This window comes from Trachinotus anak, unplaced genomic scaffold (assembly GCF_046630095.1).
Source record: "Trachinotus anak isolate AG129_WGS33_773 ecotype Australia unplaced genomic scaffold, CSIRO_AGI_Tana_v1 ptg000002l, whole genome shotgun sequence".
NCBI classification, from domain to species: Eukaryota; Metazoa; Chordata; class Actinopteri; order Carangiformes; family Carangidae; genus Trachinotus; species Trachinotus anak.
In genome coordinates this window covers 20,062,066-20,082,033 of record NW_027273853.1, presented here as the reverse complement: position 1 = coordinate 20,082,033, position 19,968 = coordinate 20,062,066, and the positions used below count along the sequence as shown (strand labels likewise).

The window sequence follows — 19,968 nt, the reverse complement described above, 5'->3', positions numbered from 1 at the left end:
AAAAGCTTTCCATTTTCTGACTGAATTTGTACGGGCACAATCAAGTTAACTACAGTTAATATATGGTGATGAGTCCCAGTGTCAGGCTATGCTCCCTGCTGTCTGCCTGTGAAGCCTGAAGTCTTTTGCGTGTATTTAGCACACAGACACAGTTTCAGCCAGAGGAAGCAGAAGACAGAGACTGACTATGTTTTTACAGGGCGGGGCAGGGCTTTGATGATGGAGGGAGCTGCGGTCGGGTCGCCGCTCGTCCCGCGCTGACCTGTGCGATGCTCTCCGGATCCAGGGGCTTGCCACCGTGGTGGTGGTGGTGGTGGTGGGCATCAGTAAACCCTGTGTACTGGCCCGAGGAGGTGGAGCGGCGGATCGGGGGGCTCTCCATCTTCTTCAGTGACTCGTGACGGCTGATGTTAGTCAGACTGCCGTGGCCAGTTCGGCGCCGTCGTTCAGGGCTGTCCATGGACATGTGGTTGCGACTACGCAGCATGTCCCGCGGGCTGAAGTGGCCTAGAACTGGGGAGCCCATTTCTGGGGTGCCGCCATGTCCCTGCTGGGAGGCATGCACCATACAGTGGACATCGCTGGGGCGGGCAGGGGGTCGTCGAGATGGTGGGTCTGATCTCTTCTTGTGCCTACTGGGATAGAAGGACACATCAAAAAGAAAAATTTTACAACTTTCATAACAGAAAATCACCTACCTTGCACCCAATCATTGTACTAGTTTTTAGACTTTTTAGCAACTAAAAAAGACTAGCTTGTCTTTGGATCAATTGCTATGTATTCAACAATTTAAGCCCTTGATTGAATACATCTTAACATATTTAATTTCTTATTTTGAATCTTGCAAAAACACTGCAATTCTTCACACTTAAACTTTAGCATTATGACAATATGTAGCCATGTTGCATTGTAAGTTAGGTTGCAGCATCAGCTCAGGGAGAGGAACCCTGATGTCAGTTCCTCCAGTAAACTTATTTGAAGAGCAGGTAGAGTGGACCTGGCTGTCGGCCAGAGGAGGGAAGCCTGTGGTTCGTCAGAGCACCAAAACAGGCTCCCTGGGAGAAGCTACAGCTGCCTCATCAGAATGGCTGTCCTCTGTCTGAACCTGGATCAGCACAGCACCATACGCACCTAATTTAACACACACATCTGAAACACGGTGCAACAGAGCTGAGCATGCATGTACACATGTCAGATCAGACACACACTCAGACAGACTCCTGCTTTCTGAGTTTGACATGATGTTGCTCCACGCCAACATCCACTCCCTGGAAGCAGTTCTATTGCTCCATAAAAGGCCAACAGAGCAGCACATCCTCCTCAGTATGGCTCCAATAGGCTCTGCTCTGCATATTTATGAGTTCTAGTCAGAGCTGTAATGTTTAATCAGAGCAGTTATCACCACTATCATCACTTTGAGTCTAGCAGCAGGATGACTGAAGAAGATATTTGAGCATGACTGCTGGCAAAGGAATAGAATTTAATCTAGACAATTTAATAATATAGTTGCGTGGTATTTATTACATTATATCTCAGACATTCAGATGAAATTCATAAGGAATTAAAAAAAAAAAAAAAAAAAGACTGCAGTCACTTTTTCCATTGTTAAAACATTTTCCAAAGTGGCAAAAACTTGAAATATTAAATCAATAGCATCTGAAAGGTGATACATGTCAAATGAACTACTATAATTAGTCTTCCGTCTGCATTATTGGCTCTTTGTGATGATGAACAAGCAGTGAATTACTCATCCTTTAATCATTTCTCCGAAGCAAATGGCCCCATTTGAGAGTTTACTTCTGCTTAATGAACGCTGTCTCAGCCATTATCATTAAGATTTACAGGCAGCACCATCACTGTGCTGAATAAAAAGCAATAATGAGTACGGATATGAAGGACTCTTCGAGAATGTAATTGCAGATGTTCCCGCAACGCCGCTGTGCTGAGGTATCTCCCCAAACCCATCATTTCATCACAGGAAACTACTCATCTACATTAGTTAGAAAGTCCGTTGAAACAGACGTGTGCTTATGTAACACTCTGAAGCCCAAACCTGCTGACACACTGCAAAACACTCTGGATAAGAATATGAAAAAAATGTCACACATGTAAAAATATGAGTTAATGAGCACGGAAAACCTCTTGACAGCACTAATGGCTACTGATGATAGTTTAGTCACTGAAAAATAAAGGCTCAGTGGCAGAGAGGTGTAGGCTCAGTGCCTGGTGAGAAGAAAATTTATTTTTTTCTCTGACTGCAGTGAGAAAGCTAGAATTGTAAACAAGTGCAGGAACCACTGATAACCTGCAGGGGGTGCAGTCTACATTCATAACAGCAGTCCCCCTCTGGGACAGAGTGTACCACAACAGGCACTGCAACTTACTCTGCAAGCTGTCACCACACTGACAGCTCACCCTTTGTTTATCATGGCCTCAGCTAATAATAATGTAAATCACAAGACATTCCATGAGTTCCTCTTCACCAAAACAGAATGCGGACCAACCATAATACTTGTGGTCACGTAGAGAGACTCTAATATAACTGTCTTGTTCACTGAGTTGCTATGATTGTGATGCCGAACTCTACTAGAGGTCCGTCTGGTGAGGGTGTTGTTGATTGGAAACACCAGGAGAGGAAATAATCTAAATAAAGCCCAGGATATAAATGATTCAACCCTTATGAGGATTGTCTGAATGGAAGAGCAGAAAAGTGAGTTGGGTGGGGGTGGGGAATCAGCTGGGAGCTTGTCACAGGTAGACAGTGTTGTAGACGCTGGCTTTGGGATTTTAGAGGAGGCTCATTAAGGCCATTGTGGAAACGATGATTCATTCAGATATGTTCTTCATCCGCATACAAATACCTGCAGTGGTGTAAGTACTGCCTCTAGTATGAATCATCAACATTTCAACGGTGAAGTAGAGGGGGGGGGTTACTGAGCATGGCTCTGAATAAAATAGCATTTGTTCATGCGTTTGGCAAGAGCCAGTAACAGACGTTTCAAGGTCGCTTACTCCACTGGCAGAAATGCAGCACCGAAGAGGAGCAGGAGACAAAATACTGGCACGCAACCAGCGGACGCTGCCAAAAAGACTGAGGTGTGACCGGATATGTGTGTGTCCTCCTGTGTGTGTGTGTGTTTGTGTGTGTGTGTGTGCCATTTCTCCATGTATATGTGTGTGTGTGTTCTGCTATGATCTGCTGATGACGAAGCACCAATGTGGAATGGGCATTTAATGCTCATACCTTACAACATGAACTGTCTGGTCACTGGGAATAAAATTAAGTGGAAGACGTTTATTCCTCCTCTTGGCAATTAGGCTGAGGATACAGAATGACAGGAGGAGGCAGCATGTGTTAACACTGAGGATTGGGTGTTTACTGTACAATTCTTTCCTGCTTCCTTCAAGAAGCTGTTCAAACAACAGGCAAACTAAAGAAATGCCATTCAAACTGCTCTCTTTGTGAGTTTGCAATGAAACGGCTGAAAACAGTATTTTCAGCAACATGTCATCGATACGTTTCTATGTGAATCTCTCTAAAAATATTTGTCCATTCTTCAATCATCTGGGTGTTTGGCTGTATTCACACCCGAAGCTCATTATGCATCTTGGATGCTGCAACACTGAAGTTGCAGACATGCATCAGGCTGTTGGATGTTTTGGACTGACTGACTCATTAGATAAAGCTAATGTGAAGCTCAAGATGTGCTGTGATCATACGGTACACGGATGAGTAAAATGTGAGGAGCACAGTGAAAAGGTTGTAAATCTCAGAAAAAATTGATCTTAATGTGTACTGCAAGTAGTACTGCAAGAAAACCTAAAGTACTGCAAGAACCTTTGTGAAGTTTGGTGAAATCTTGGCTAATTCTTGTCACATTATGTGACATACTTACCTTTGGATATTCAGGTATTTTGGTCAACTATCTGCACACAGTGCTGTTTATCTGTTAAGCAGTCGTGTGTATCACTAATGCTGCTGTATGATCCAAACAGGCATAAAAATAAGATTTTTTTCTAGGAAGTAACCGACAGAACACCAGGTGTTTTATAAGGAAAACATTTTAACTTTTTTTTGACTGTATATAGAAAATTAGGCCACCTGCAGGAATCGTTAAAAAGAGGTTTTAATGTTACCGTCCAATGAACTGCAGTTATATGGCAGTTTGAAAACCAACCTGGTGATGTAGGCCTCAGAGATCCTGGTGTCAGTGGGCGAGCTGATGTCTTTTCCCGAACATTTATCCTCTCCAGCGTGGCCGCTGCTGGCCTCACTGTCAGCCTTCTGACTCAGAGTGTCTGAGAAGTTGTCATCTCTGGGACATAGAGACAGAGTGACATTGAGACATAGAAAGAGCAAGAGGAAGTGACAGACAACCCGACTCCCAAAAAAACAAACCAAAAAAAAAAAAAAAAAAAATCAGCAAATCAGTTGATCTTTTATAGTTGCGCTATTCTTTGATGACAGGATTTCGTATCAGTTTCCTGTGTGTCAGCATGTCTCTCTCTCTCTCCCCCAAGGTCCAAAGAGTCAGATGATTCATACTCTGGGGCCTCTCAGTATTCTGGTGATGCACTGTGGTGGTGACACGCACACACACCCACACACAAGCCAGCTGTATGGGTTTCAGTGAGGTGTGGGACTGGATACTGGGTACAGTTGGTGTCTTGTCAGGTGGCAGAGCTACTGAGCGGCACTGTTGCCTCTGATCATGTGTATTAGCTGATATAATGTGGACACACTTATTTATCCACATGAATGCACACAGAAAGAGCCTTTCCAAAGCAGAGGCGGCAGTAAACATTACAGACAGACATGAGAAAGTTCAAACACCCCGACAGTTGAGTCTTGAGAGGAGACATCCTGTGCTGAAGTGGTCTCTCAGACGTCTCTCTGCACGCTTTATTCTGGGCTCTTTTATGGGACAAGTGAAGATCGCAACCCTGTGTGCTCTTACACTCCTCAGCCTGCTCTGTTTAAGTAGAGAGCAGGATGTTACTAGGCTAGTGGACAAACCGTACAGCTGTAAATTCCCCTGCTCTTTCATTAACTAAGAAGACATCCCATCAGCAGTGCCCCTCCTGGTGAATTATTGATAGAGGCACACTGACGGGACAACAGCAGGGGAAAGAGGAGAAGAGGAAACCGGGGAAGGCATTCAAAATGGCCATTTTGTCGGCCAGCTACTAAGTGACTTCATTCCCGTCCTAACAAGACAGTGAACCCAGTCCATTAGACAGTCGCCATGACAGAGTGCACGCTTGTTAGTGCTGAGAATCAGTGACAGTGACAGAAGGGCTGGTTAAGGACCCTGGAGATGGAGAGCATGCCACAGCTGAGTGGGGACGACAGTGGTGGGCAGGGCAAACGAGGCTGAAGGTCCTCTATGCATGTCCCTACAGTCAACTGATGCCCGGTGGCCTCTTCTACAGCAAAGTCAACGAGGACAAGTGTGTTGTTTAACTCACAAGGATATCATCAGGGAGACCCGGAGGAGTATTCTTTAAACCACAACTCTAACACTCTGAGTGGAGGTGGCACTAGTTTAGCTGCCTGAGGAAAAATAATTATGTAAGAGAGTAGAAAGTAAGACTTCCTCAGTGACACACCTGTATTTTTTTTTTTTAACTTTAGAGCAGCAATCTCACAACAGTATCATTTTTTATTGATTTTTGTTTTCAAAAATGCAGTTGTGAAACCTTAAAGGAATAGTTCAACATTTTTGGAACTATGTAAAGACCTCTCACTGTTTACCTGGCAACTGCTCCTTGTTAAGAAACACCACAGCACATAACTCCCAGTGAAAGAGCCATGTGTTGTTTTAAACACTTTGGTTTTTCTCGTGATTAAACAAACATGAAATCACATTAAATCAATTAATTAACTGTAGAGGTGATGGTAGGCGGATTTTGTTCATTTTCGGACAGAGTCAAGCTAAGCTAAGCTAACCAGCTATTAATTGTAGCTTCACATTTAGCCTACAGAGAGTGGTATCAATCTTCAGCAAGAAAATGAATAAACACACTTCACAAGTGTTAAACTGTTCTTAAAAACAGCCCCTGGCGAGAGGTGAGGTCATTAGAGGTGAACTGGTTAAAATTCACTGTGCATGATGCAGCTTTTTGTGCACATCCCATGCACTCCAATCAGCTTGATGCCTATAGATGTATTTGCATAGTTATACAGTATGTAGATATTAAAACACTCACATGTCTTGGACCACGATATACTGGTGTGGCACCAGGCCATCGATGCCATTGTGCCGTCCCTCCCACCAGTCTTCAGATGCTCGTTGATACAGCAGCAGAGAGGCGCCCTTCTTGAAGGACAACTCTCGGGAAGAGCGCCCAACATAGTCAAACTTGGCAATGGCTTCAATGGGCTCGCCCTCTGTCAATGGAGAGAGGATTAGACAGGTCAGGTGTGTCAGACAAGGCAAAGACATCAAGAAGAGGCAGCTATTATTGTGTGTGCAGATATTTTAATGATTGATACAAGTGGTGAGGTATTATGAAATAAAAACCTCCATCTCGATAGACAATACAATACATGCACTTAAATACACGCTGGCTCTGATGCAGGACAGTCTAATACTGGCATGTTCATACACGCGGGTGCACACTTTGTGCACATGGAGTTCAAAGTGTGCTAAGCCAGTTGGTTATTTCAGTTGTAGTCAATAGTAACCCAGCTCTACAACACCAGGCCAGGGCCACAACAAGCCCAGAGGAGCTTTAGCAGGATATTTATAGAAGCTGGTGAGAGGAGATCTATATGACTCAGGGGCATGTCAGTCACTGCATGGATCATTAGATTGGGTTGATGACTACTCAATAACTGTACAAATACAGCCCTGGATCAGTGACATGGGAAATAGACATGGGAGAGACCAGGACAAGTTATTTCAGACGAGGGTAATTAGTGGCAGAATGAGCAGTTACTGTTGCCCTTTATCACAATTTATAACAATGTATTTAGTCCACTATCCTTTTTCAAATGACTGTAGATCAGTCATGTTGAAGAGAACATCTGCCATTTCTACAAAAGCTACAGTCGACTCTGCTACTCAAAAAGGTACAAGACTCCAGGCCAATATGCATGCACTACAGCAACACAGGTCTAAAAATAGCTTCTTTATTCCTCCCTCGCTCCTGCCCCTGCTCTCCTCCCATCTCACTTTCTCACTTTAAGTCAGACAGGGGGTCCCTGGACAGACGGAGCCTCACCCTAACACAGCCTCTCTACATCACCACCGCTAGCTAAGAGTAAATGAAGCTTGTATCGGTCGTGAAAAGCCATCATGATATATCCTTCACAGGAGCTGGAAAGTAATTCCCAAATGAGCAGACAGGCCACGTGAGAGAGGAAATACAGCTGTGATTCTGAGCTGAGCGGAGGTTTCTTCATTTCTCTCAGCGTCCTTCTCAACCTCATCTATTTCTATTCTATTTTTTTTTTTATTCCCAACCTTTAACTCGTCAGCTCCCTTGCATCACTGGGTTGTCAGGATTGACAGGTTGGATGTAACGTGGCTCCAATGAAATGTGACAAGCAGGAATTTACTGTCTAAATTAATTGGCCTGCACCGCAGTGGACAAGGCTGTTAATAAAGTCGACGACACCCTTATCAGTCAAGGGGTTCTCTCTTCATCTCTTTATTTCCTCCATCTCTTTCTCTCACTTCAACCTCTCCATCCGTCCTCCTTTAGGTCCATAAATGTTTGTCCAACATCTCTGCCCGAGGCGCACACACACACGCTAGCACCGCAGTGACATGGCTGTGGCTGAAAGCAGCGGGTTGTAAACTCAAATCTCACTGCGGTAAAGGATCCCCTCTGTCGTGTTGTGCAATTATAACTCAGAATCGCTCTGGACTCAACCACCCGAGGTTACACACACACACACACACACACACACATATACACACACACAAGCGCGTGCACACACACACACTTGCATTGCGACTAGAGTTAAAGAAATGTTGCACCGTGAGAGCTGGAGGCCTGTGGTGTAAGAGATACGAACTGTCAGATGTCTTACACAAGCCAGTGGAGCGGAGTCGGTGTGGATGCTGCTCTGCATCCACATTCATACACAGAAATAGGGGAGAATAAGCCTGTTATGAGATATGGTTAGGATCAATACATCAGCAGAGGGTATCTTTTTTTTTCCTTCCTTTTTTCCTCTTCAATCCACATTTTTCTCTGAAGACAAATATTAATCTTAGGTGCTTGCTGCCACAAGTGGGGCAGGAGACTCCATGCTGGGATTAAAGTGGGTTAGATGTGAATTTTTATATTGAAAAGTATAAGCCTCACCGTACAGTAAAACAGACATGTGCAAACCAGTATATACAGTATGCCTACTGGGGCACTTGACAACAAGGACATCCTGTTTTACTCCTGCAAAGTGATATATAATCAATGTGCCAGTTAGTTGAACTCTGACCTTGTAGCGAATTTACCAGCAGATAGAACATCAATGTATTGATGGTGTGCGAGAAGTGCCACTCTGAAAACAGACAGTTTATCTCCCGGCATGACAGCCACAGTCAATGAGAATGTCATATGTGTGTCAGCCCTGAGAAGAAATATGCTGAGACCGGGACAACATATGGTTCTATAAAGCCCCAGTTTGCGCCTCTGATTCAGTAATATCGTTGTTGCTTTTATCAGATGTGAGGACAAATTTGTCTGGATGACTGACTTATAAGATACATGGTAGGTGGTGTAATGTTAAAGGTTTTATAAAGCCTATCTGTAGGTAGTGCCTCTTGGGGATTCTTACATTGATGTCACACATCTTAGCATCTGATTTGCTGAAAAATATCCCAGAAGGTCATTTCATAACACTCATCTTTGTTCTGAAGGTGTGTCCAGAAACCAAGAAGACTCCTCTAACTGTCTGGATTAAAAACCATTTCCTATCCCAGGAAGCCAGAAATAACACATCCTCATTCTTTTTTTTAGATGCAAGCAAAATATTAACACGTTATTTTGTATGAACATGTGAAATATTGCAAAGTAACATCAACATATACAAATATAACTGATGGTAACATTTTTTTATTTTTTGTCACCTTCACTTTCCTATTCAGCAACCATCTTTGTTTGGACTGGGAATCTGAGGCGAAACATGAACTGAAAGCTTAAAAATCGTTTTCGTCCAGAGGGTTAAGTATTCTGCAAATACATTTGAGTAATTGACATTAAATGATCTGTGGATTCGATGGTTAGCTCTGTGACTCGTATGTTGTGGTAATACATGAAAGGCCACAAACACCTGATTAAAGCAACAATTACTTAACATTTAGTCTCTGTGTGTGCTGTGTGTGTAACTCTCATCAGTCCTGATCACCTATCTGAGCAAATGAGCTGTGACACACTCCAGGGGGCCATGATGAGATTTCCGGGCAGATACTTAGATGTATCCACGTGGAATGATTTTTTTTTTACTCCTCTCTCTCTCTCTGCACTATGAGGGGAGAATAAAAATGTATCCCCACTTTAGTCTGCAGAATCAAGTGCTGGTAACTAAACAGGAAAAGAGGTTTGCTTTTGTGTCTGAAATCCAAATGAGGTCATGGGGATTTAAAAATAACTGATGACAATAACTTGACAAGACTCCACAGGGAGGGACTCAGCCAGTGCGGACATCCTCCCAGTCCACTCAGAAAAGCTTTTGGAACAAAACTATGGTAGCAAGGGATTTCTGGAAAACATAATCTTCCTTTAATTACTCAAAGAGTTGATAGCTCACATCTGTGTTTTACAGTGGGAATCCTCCCATGCAGAAGTTTCCCTGTCTAATCAGATGTCCCCTTTAGTTATTGAGGACATCCAGATGATGACTTCAATTTGGAAGCGGAGTGATCAACAGCTGACGTAATGAGAGGAGATCAACCATATTTTCAAACTCTGTCTATGGAGACGGATGACGAATGATGACGGGGAGCCCCTAAAAATCGTCGCTGGGCGTGAAAAAGGAGACAGGATTGGGGCAGTTGTTGTCACCATGGAAACAGGTTTAGGGAAGTCTGTTACCAAGGTAAGATATGAAAACTTGGCTCAACTATATGTGGATTCTTTTTTTGCTCACATTGTCCACATCTGGACATCTGGACAGGGATATTTATCACTTTTTAACGAGCTGAACTTTTATCGTCTTTTTCTGCTTTTCGCCTGATGTTAAGCAGCGACGCCTGACCCCATCTGATATTTTGGTTTCAGCTAACTCAGTCATTATTTGATTTGGACCACACCGACCTGTATCCATTTCATTCAAACAAAGGAGCACATGTATGATCACACAACTTGAGCGAATCCCACCCAGGTCTGGAAGAGGTCTATCATTTCCTCCAGTGTCTACATGAGCCTGGTGTTTTTTTTTCATTTCTTCATATTTCTCTTGGACACATGGAAATGTAGCCAAACGCAGAGAAAACACAGACTGTATCATTTTTGAAAAGCTATTAAAACCTGACACTCTTGACACACTCCATTTTTTTTTTTTTACAAATTACTATAACAGATTTTTCACACAGTAATGAAAAAGACAAAAAATAAAAAAAAAATAAAAAATCAAGGGACTTGAACATTTTGACCCAAGGCTGTAAACCTTTCTCTCCCAAGGGGTCCAGTGGGTGCAGACCACCATGGAAATTTGTAAATGGGGACGTGGAGATTTCCCTTGGGGCTTAGGGCCAGGCAGCATTAGAATATGAATGGCTGTCCGTCACTGAGAGCCCAGTTCCTTGGCCCTTCAAGGTTACTGCATTTAACAGGCTGAAAGGCAGGATTAGTGCAGAGAGCTGGGTTTAACCCTCGCATCGCCATGGACACAAGGGAAAACCAGGATCTGGACGAACTATAGCATTTCACAGTGCAACATTTTACTTTACATGTGTGTATGTTTTTTTACATGTGGGTAAATGTTACATATTTACACACATAACAGGTATTTGTGTGATGATTATGTACTGCATGCATGTTTGCATAGGCACTCACCGTCCTCGCTGGTGTGTGTCTCCGTCCCTCCCTCGTTGTCTACCTCCTCCAGGGCTCCATGCTCACTGTAGGGGCTCTCACTGTGGAGACAACATGCAAACCATCACGGTCACAGCCACGACAGTGGTGAGGGGTCAGGGGTTAAGGGACACTTTCAAAACAGGCGAAAGCTGTGAATTTTTTCCCGTTGTGTAGTTTCACATCTTTTTTCTTTTATTTCCTAAAAAAAAAAAAGACGCACAAATTCAGTTGGCAAAAAAAAGGTTTCTCCTTAAATCTCATTCCAGAAAAGATGACAAGGAGGGGAGGTCTTTACAATTAATATGACCTTGAGGAGGTTCAGACAGCGGTCATTATCAGTATTCTGTGAGAGGCTTAGATCCTCTATCTGTGGTTGTGCCTCTTTTTCTAAATGGTTTTCTTCTGGCATCATGCTGAGAGAGCTGGCAGTAATGCCAAACACACACACACACACACACACACACACACACACACACACACAGACACACACACACACATCTCCACAGATTACCGCTGCCAGGAACTGAGTGTCTCCTCCCATGCTAACATGTCACTAGCCACCTCCTCTCCTGCAAGAAAAGGAGGCAGCCAAGACAACAAATCTCCCCAGGGCTTCGTGAGCCTCCCTCGGGGGATGCAGTCGTGCTTAGACAGGTGATTAGCTCTAGCCTGGGATAAATCTTTGTCAGTCTGTGGTGATGTGAGGGCAAAGAAAGGGAGACACAGGGACAGATAAAGAGAGGAAGAAACAAGTGATAAGCCCTGCTTACAGATGTGGAGCTGGCAAAGAGCCTCAGGTTTGATCTGTCTGACTCCAGTGCGTGCTGCAATTCACCTAATCATCCTCTCCCTGCCAGGTGACCTCTTTCTTTTTCCTGCTGCCCCGATGATGCTGGTAATTAAAGTGATTGTTTCAGTCTGTTTCACATAGAAAGCAGTTTGCCATGTAAAGTCAGCCCTGAAACATGCTCTGCCTTGTCATGTACCTTAACCACAGACAACTAATTGGTGTGTAATTGCTCATATCAACTCCAGTGACATACTACTGACACAGCTGTAGCGTTGTGAGCGCACGCATACCTGCATGCTGAGTGAGTCCCTGATGAAGGAGATTTGGCTGCGTGCCTTTGTTCCATTCATGGCAAGAAATTAAAAAAACAAACAAACAAAAAAAAAAAAAAACAGAATGAGAAAACCACCAGCGTCAGTCTGACTCTCAAACCTACAATAAGTGACCTCATCAGAATGCTTTCTTTCTTTGCTTTTAATCCTGGAGTAACCCGGGGACAGGGTGGCCCAGTGGCCACACGGTTCCTTGTAAGTGACAGATCACAGGTTGAAAGTTGTGTATCCTCTTTTGAACAAGCAACTCACCACAACCTGAGAAAAGACTCACCAGTAGTCTCCTCCGGCCATGCACTTCTCATAAATGGGCCCGTCCAGCTCTTTGGCGTCAGGGAAGATGGTCTCATGGTGGATGATGATGGTCTTGATGATCTCGTTGACGTGGGCCTGGCAGGAGACCTGGTCCTGGCTGTCTGGCGTGGGCATGAGCGTGGGGCCAAAGCATATGGCCAGGTTGTACGGGTCCATCATGTTCTCGTCGCTGTACTGGGACAAACTGGAGAGGGAAGGGAAGGGTAGAAGGAGGTAAGGGAAGAGAGATGGGGACAACGAGACCGGATGAGAAAAGGACATAGCACTGGGGACAGAATTTCTGATCAAATCACCACTGACGTTAGTGGATGCTCATAACGCTGACATTTAATTAAGAGGGAGCGAACCTTGTAAAATAGAATAAAGGATGGATTTACTGGTTAGCATCTAGAAACTTACTGGTTGAGGAAGGCGAAGAGGTAGCGCATGACGATGAGGACTGATCTGGGAATGGTGAGGAGGATCTTACGGATGTACAGTGCTCTGTCATACAGGTTCTCTATTCCTAGAGCGGAAAGAAAATGACAGACAGTGTGATGTTAAAAAGGAAAATCCTGTCATACAAGTAAATGTTGTTAAATTAATGAAGTCTGCTTAGTTTCACGTCAGGGGTAGGAATCCAGAGTCCTTGTTTGTCCATTTATATCGGAGATCAAATGCATTACCTTGCACAGCTGTATATGAAAAACACTTATTTATCTGGTGGTGTCCACATATTGATTATCACCACACCAAGTCCCAAGATATAAATACAAGAGCATATTCAAGCTAAGCCAATTACTTATCAGGATTACAGATGTCTCTGGGGAACCAGCAAAGAGCAGTGATATGTAAAATGCATGTGTGTGTGTGTGTTTGTGTGTGTGTGTGTGTGTGTTTGTGTGTGGGCCACAGGAAATGTATCTCAGCCTGTGTTCATCTGCTGACAGTGCAGAGGAAGAGACAGAGGAGAAGGAAGTCAGCATTCTTCGTTAATACCTGACAACAAGGACGACAAGTAGTTTTTCCTGATTTGTTTTGTCCCGATCTCTTTTCTTTTTCAGTCTTCCACTGGTTTTTCCTGCCTTGCAGAACTAAGAACTTATTACCTACGAGAGAGTGACCTCTGCCCAACAAACTTCCCCAACAGATCATCATCATAACTTCATGCAGAGGCAAAACATTATAAATCTTTCTCTTATTGTGTTTTATCAAAATCCTAGAATATGCCAACCTTTATGTCTTTCACTACCATCACATTTGTTCTGGTGTGGCACTTGAAGCAGCCTTTTTTATTTGGCTGAGCTGGGGCTGTGCTGGCTGCTAAAAATAGTCCTGTCACCCTCCAGCCACTCTGTGCCATCTGGGATTTCAGCTTCTGGGATACTTGTGATGTATTTCAATTTTCATGAATACCTAACCAGGATTCTGGGAGGCTACTCAGGACTTCAGTAGCAAGATTTACTCAGATGAACTTATACATCATCTACAAACACACATGTAAGCACACCCGTGCAAAACACCCCTACTGTAAGTTCCAGAATGAAAGCTATCAGGAGCCGCAGTATGCTGCCGTGATGATGAAAAACAGTCAACTGAGAGTGGTTAAAGGGAAAGTGGTCTCATAGCTGGTCTGAGCTGCTCCATATGGAATAAACACAGGGTTTTTAATATGGAGCCTGCTGGGCGTTCAGCCCACACTGCAATCACTGGCATGTTGAGCTGGGGAATGTAAACAGGGAATCCCCATCACTCATCCTGCACAAATGTGTAAAAGTACACCCAGGAAACAAACACAGACACACTTCACACACTCAGGAGCACACAGAAGCCTGCGTGAACATAAAAACACACACACAAACATGCACACAGCTGCAGAATTACAGCACACATCGTGACCATGTGACTCTTGTTCTTTCTGTATATGTTCTATTGTTCTTTAACAGAGCTAAAAAGCACCCACCCCCCCATGTCATGTCTTCAAAGCCACACAAAGAGCTGACTGATCTGTGAACTGGCCCACTAACGTGACAATGTGACTATTCTTGTGAGGACCTCAGCGTAGATTCAGCTCTGGACTCAAACACTGCTCAGTTCTGTGGACATTTAACATTCCAGCACCATCCTGTAAGCATGACCAGCTTTGTGCCACTTATGACAGATAATATCCCTTCAGCACTCAACCAAATACCACAGAGTCATACCACAGCAGTGTTCACACAGAGTGTCAAAACAAGACGCTGGAGCCATTCTGCTGATGAAAGAGCTGTGTGAGGAGCTTAATTTTGATGGATGATTTTTAAAAAAAAAAAAAGAAAAACATCAGACACAGTTTTGGGAAATATATTTTCACAAGTGAAGTAAGCTGCAAGTTAATTTGAGAGTGAAGATCCACATTCCATGTGAGTGACCTGAACAGATGTAACACTGAAAAAAAAAATAATTCAGTGATTTAAACTAAAGATTTTAGACAGAAAAACACTGTGTTATTATGTCATAATCAACAGTGATGACCAGAACAAAAAATGTGTGTGTTCTTACTGATGCAGGAGAGCAGATCATTGAACCTCTCTTTGGGGAAAAGAGGGTTCTCCAGACCCCGGAAGTAAAGTTTGAGAACGCCAGCCACTGAGTTGATGTCATGATTGTTCTCATCATCCGTCAGAGGGTCGTTTCCTAAGATGCAGGTCAGCAGATGGACATCATTCACAATATAAAACAAACATGGAATATATCTAATTAACAACAGCTAGAAAAGCTTACTGGCTCAGTGTGGTTTCAACTAAACATGTCATATTTGATCCAGGTGATAATGTGTAGCTGTTAAACATCTTGTACCTCTCTCAAATGAATTCTTGATGTCGTTGACTTCCAGCTGGGATCCGGACACACGGAATATTCCTTGATGTTGGAGGCCTGCAAAGAAACAGACGAAGAGGGAGGGTAAAGAAGATGCAAGAAAAAAGAAGGTGAAGAAAAGCTTCTTCAGTTGGACCTAAAAGGCACATCCTGTTCTCCAAGCCCCTTGACTTTTCTAATTAATGATAATTAATGAGTCAGGGAGACCGCAATCAAGCTTTACTAGAGTGTCTGCCAGCTGGGATTAGGACTTACTAAGGGGAGAGGTCAGGGGTCAGGAGGAACATAATTAGTCTGCTGTTTGCCTCCTTTTTGGCGTCTCTCTGCAGGTCTTCAGCTGACTGCTCGATGAGATGCAGCAGACGGCCCTGCAGCCGCTCACTAGAGCTCACTACTGTCACATCTTTGAAGCTCAGAGTTTATTTTCTTTTAGCATGTCATTTCTGATCTGGTTTAAAACCAATACTCTAACTCATCATAAGTGGGGAGCTAAGCTGTCTGTCTGTCTCATGGTACATTACATCTGCAAAACAGGGTGGAAAAGGCTGCGCCGCTGTAAACAGGATGGAATCTGCATTTTCCCATGACTGTGACTGAAGTGGAACAAACTGAAAGTTCAACACGAAAAAAAATGAAAAGGTACACGCCCCAAACAATCAACGACTCGAAATCACTGAAGTGTCCTAAAACGAAGCAGGTCGGTTGGCTTCTGAGAGGAATTCATCACATCAAATATAAATACAGTGCACAACAATTCATGACTGCTGAACTGAAGAAGTGACAAGATGTCTATACACTGTACCGTAACAGCCAACTCACCATACAAATTAATGTAGCGAATACAGCTCTCAACCACACGGGGGATAGCTTGTCCAGAGTCCTTTGGAGGCAGAGTAAACAAAAACACCCAAATGTCAGATCATGTAAAGTTCGCCCTTTTATTACAAGCACAAGAGCTAGAGCCCGACCCGGTCTGGACTTCTGAGAATGACAAACAGTGAATATCAATAATACAAATATGATATTATACTGTTGATTTGCATCACTTTTCTTTTTTTTTCTTTTCTCATCTTTACTTTTTTATCTTTTAACATTAAAAACATAACAGTTAATTTAATTGTAATTGAAATAAAGGGATTTCAAATAACTATACATGAACAAAAGCATGAAGCAAAACTACTGTATATTAAAGAAAGACAAATACACATAAGAACTTTATTGTTGCAGTTTACTGCTCTACGATTTCTTTTTACATATCTGCAAACACAGACACTAAGGTTATAATCCAGTGTGTGCTGAACGTATTGGTCGGGCTCTAACAGCAACTAGTCAGTGTGATGTTAGAAGTATATAAACATGCACACAGTGCAAGTGAAGTTTGGAGGAAAACACAAGGTGAGGGTTATTTTGTTGAGATCGGACTAAGACAGACTGATTTGACTTCTCTGGCTATTGAACTGTAATGATGAAATATATCACAAAGTACACAACAGTCACTGACTAGCTACAACTGCAGGCGTCCAGCACTTTTCAACTGGCCTCGAGTGCTGCTAAATATACTTTGTCTTGTTGTGCTAGCAATCAAGTGCACCCTGTGTTTAAATCAACGAGAGCTTATCTAAAGAGCCACACACTCGACGTGGAGCTCAGCGCAGATCGAGATGAGGTGAGGGGAGATGAGAGGGAGTGGCAGCGTCTCCTTCAGAGAAAAAACACATTCCTCTCACGTACTTAGATGTGGACTGTGCTCTTGTTCTGCCTCGGCGCCAGCTGTCCCTGTGGCTCAGTGCTGGACAGTGACTCAGTACATGCCTTTAATGATACAGTGGATCTGTTTACAGCCCTCAGGGGTATATACGCATGGGTCCAAACACAGAGACCCTGCCAAAATCGACTATCTATCGTTGGTGTGAGGGTTGAGGCACAGGTCTGGGTGCAGCAGGATTATGTAATTTTATCTCTCTGGATATGTGAGACTGGGGATGACTGCTTTATACCAGACAAACTCAATTTTAATGTTGGAAGTGGTTCATGGGGAGATTTCCAAACACAATTCAAACTAAATAAACAAAAATGTCCCACAAAATCTTTAAGGAATCTCGATCGACCAGATTTTCTCCAATTCAGTCTGTCTGAGTCCACTCACATCAATTAGTTGACGATTATGAGATAACGACAAACACGACATGAAGTGAAAAGGTTGTTAAGGCAGGACAGATACAGGAAATGTGCGCAGGCAAGCAGCATGGGCCCCCCCAAGATGCTTCAAGGTGTCTACCTGATGTCGAGCGTGTGAGTTCCGTCGTCCACGGCTACAGAGAAATGTCGCAAGAGCCAGAGATGACAGAGAGAGAGAGAGAGAGAGAGACAGAAAGAGAGAGAAAAGCAAGACCCAGATTAGGACCACAGCAGCTGCCCACCAAAGCCTTTCCTAAGAGCGCACCCTCATTTCACTCTGTGCTGCCACCAAAAGAAAAACAGTCAGAGCTGGACAGAACCAGGTAGGACTGGACACGGCCACCGGTGAGAGGCAGTGAAGAGGCTGGAGGAGGGAGGCAGCACGCTTTATCAGTCTGGCATCCGCTCCCCTGACTGCCATTTATTCTGCTGCTTTTACTGGTCTCTGCTCTCGCTCTGGCAGGGGAGGAGAGAATATCTCTGCCAGAGCAGCTCAGTGATGCCAGGTCAGCAGTGAGTCAGGGGAGCTGACGGAGACAAACAGTTATCCCTCCAACTGCCATGCCTCTCCTCCTGCAGCCCTCCATATCTGTCAGTGCCATCCCCTACATCTCAGACGCCGACTGCGAGAGCTCACTGACTCATGAGGAAGGTTTCCAGAATCCATCTTAGCACAAATATGTTTTTTTTTTTTTTTGTTAGTTTTTTTTTGTTGGTTAAAGATAAATCAGAGCTAAGATGCTTTGGGGGAACCCACCAAAATGGCCAGAAAGCCAGAGCAAGACAGAAAATAGAAAGGAGGAGGAGCGATGTCAAGCGGGCAGACTGATAATCAGTACCTTGATAAATGACTCCAAATTGCCATTAAATAACCTAACATTAAACACAGAGCGGGGTCTAGCCCGCCGGGTGCCAGTGTGGGTTTTGAGCGGCCCATTGGGATGTCTAGGATACAAAGAATGCATTAGAATAAGTAAACAAGGCAGTTTTCCTTTCAGAATTGGTTTATCTCTGCAGACTTTTCCTTCAATAACCTCCAAAGACTTGAACTGAAGTTGTGGCTGACTGCTCTTTAAGATGATGGACAGGTGAATGAGAGCATCTTGAAGACACTGCTGAATTAACTTTTTTTTAATAATCCAGTCTTTTCTTTCTCCACAGGATATCACAGGCCAGTAAAATATCAGACCCCATTAGGAGCGTATGTGTCAGAATCCACCTCATGACAGGCCCTGCAGGAGAGCGCCTCTCTTAGCTTGTGTGAATGTGCGTTTGACTTAATGCAGTTTGGCTTCTCATGACCCAGAGGACTGAGATGAAAAGGGTCCAGGACTTTGGTCCCTTCTGCTGCTCACTCATAATGACTTAACTATCCAGCTGGAAAGGCCTGGTTTTAAAGATCTGATCACGCCAACACAAAAGATGATAGCTTTGCAATATGAATAAAACTTTATGCACACCACCACCCCAGCCAGAAGTCAGCAAATTTCCTAATAATATGAAAACAATGTTACTTTACTTTACCGATGTTGTTCCCAATTCATAAATGACAAAATGCATAGATCTTCAACAAAAACTTTAAACATTTTTTTTGATTATAAATATAACTACAAATTTCACATGTAAAATGACATTACTTCTCTTCCTCGCTGACTCACCTACATAATATCAAATGTAGGTGAAATATATAGCTTCTATATAGCTAAAATTGTGCAAGTTAATTCCACACTTGAAAATTAATGATGATGAATTTTCAAAGATGCAAAACTTAGACTTCAGGATTCAACTGACCCATCTGTTCCTATTCATTCCTCTTTTGTTGCACTTTGAACCTGACTTTAAAATATTGAAATTTTATGTAAATCTTTTCTCCTCTCCTCTCTTGCCTTCTGAAGTTAAACACTCTCCACCTTACAGCCTCTGATTATCTTTAAAGGCCTGACAACCAGCACTGTTGGTGAAGTAAACTAACCCATGCCGAACGATACCAAAAAACACAGAGGCCAGCACATCTGCTCAGTGCTTTCCAGAGTCCAGCTACAGACTCCTCTGCGTTCATGGTCACAGAGGACATACGAGAACTTCCTGAGGCACAGTGTCCTCGCGCTGATGAGCTGCAACAAAAGTTTCCGTGACTGATGAAAGAAACGTGGACTGGATGTGTATCTTAAACACGCACAGGTCCTGAAGTGTGTGTCCGTGAGACTGTGTACTTTACCTTGTGGTCATGTAGTCAGCTCTGTGGCCTGCGGGTTAAGAGAGAAAAGAGAAGAGATGTGAAGGGATGTTAAATGTGTCGACGTGCCAAGACCTGTCTCTGAGGCCCCTGTGGTGCAGTGTGCATACGCCTAGTGAAGCATTCGGAGGCTTCCATCTGTCCACAGCCGCTGGCCTCCTGAGCAGCACAAACAAAACCAATACACACACCTAGGTGCACATACACAGGCAAAACTTCAGCTTCATAACAATTACTGTACAAACAAACAT

General features: G+C 43.5%; 1 protein-coding gene across 4 annotated transcripts in view; it reads right to left on the bottom strand.

The window, feature by feature from the left end:
• The window catches only part of srgap1a (SLIT-ROBO Rho GTPase activating protein 1a), an 81,184-nt gene that overhangs the window by 3,332 nt on the left and 57,884 nt on the right, over positions 1-19,968 (bottom strand). Inside the window, exons 11-21 of one of the 4 annotated variants that reach the window (XM_071504742.1) lie at positions 19,700-19,727; positions 18,321-18,426; positions 16,123-16,183; positions 15,283-15,360; positions 14,986-15,120; positions 12,865-12,970; positions 12,425-12,649; positions 11,008-11,087; positions 6,211-6,391; positions 4,179-4,316; positions 263-635 (exon numbers count right to left, since the gene is read on the bottom strand). In XM_071504742.1, the coding sequence (XP_071360843.1) occupies positions 263-635; positions 4,179-4,316; positions 6,211-6,391; positions 11,008-11,087; positions 12,425-12,649; positions 12,865-12,970; positions 14,986-15,120; positions 15,283-15,360; positions 16,123-16,183; positions 18,321-18,426; positions 19,700-19,727 (1,511 nt within the window). Of the gene's footprint in view, positions 1-186; positions 636-4,178; positions 4,317-6,210; positions 6,392-11,007; positions 11,088-12,424; positions 12,650-12,864; positions 12,971-14,985; positions 15,121-15,282; positions 15,361-16,122; positions 16,184-17,581; positions 17,616-18,320; positions 18,427-19,699; positions 19,728-19,968 lie in introns of all 4 variants that reach the window. The other 3 variants (XM_071504773.1, XM_071504763.1, XM_071504752.1) reach the window with 3 other exon arrangements.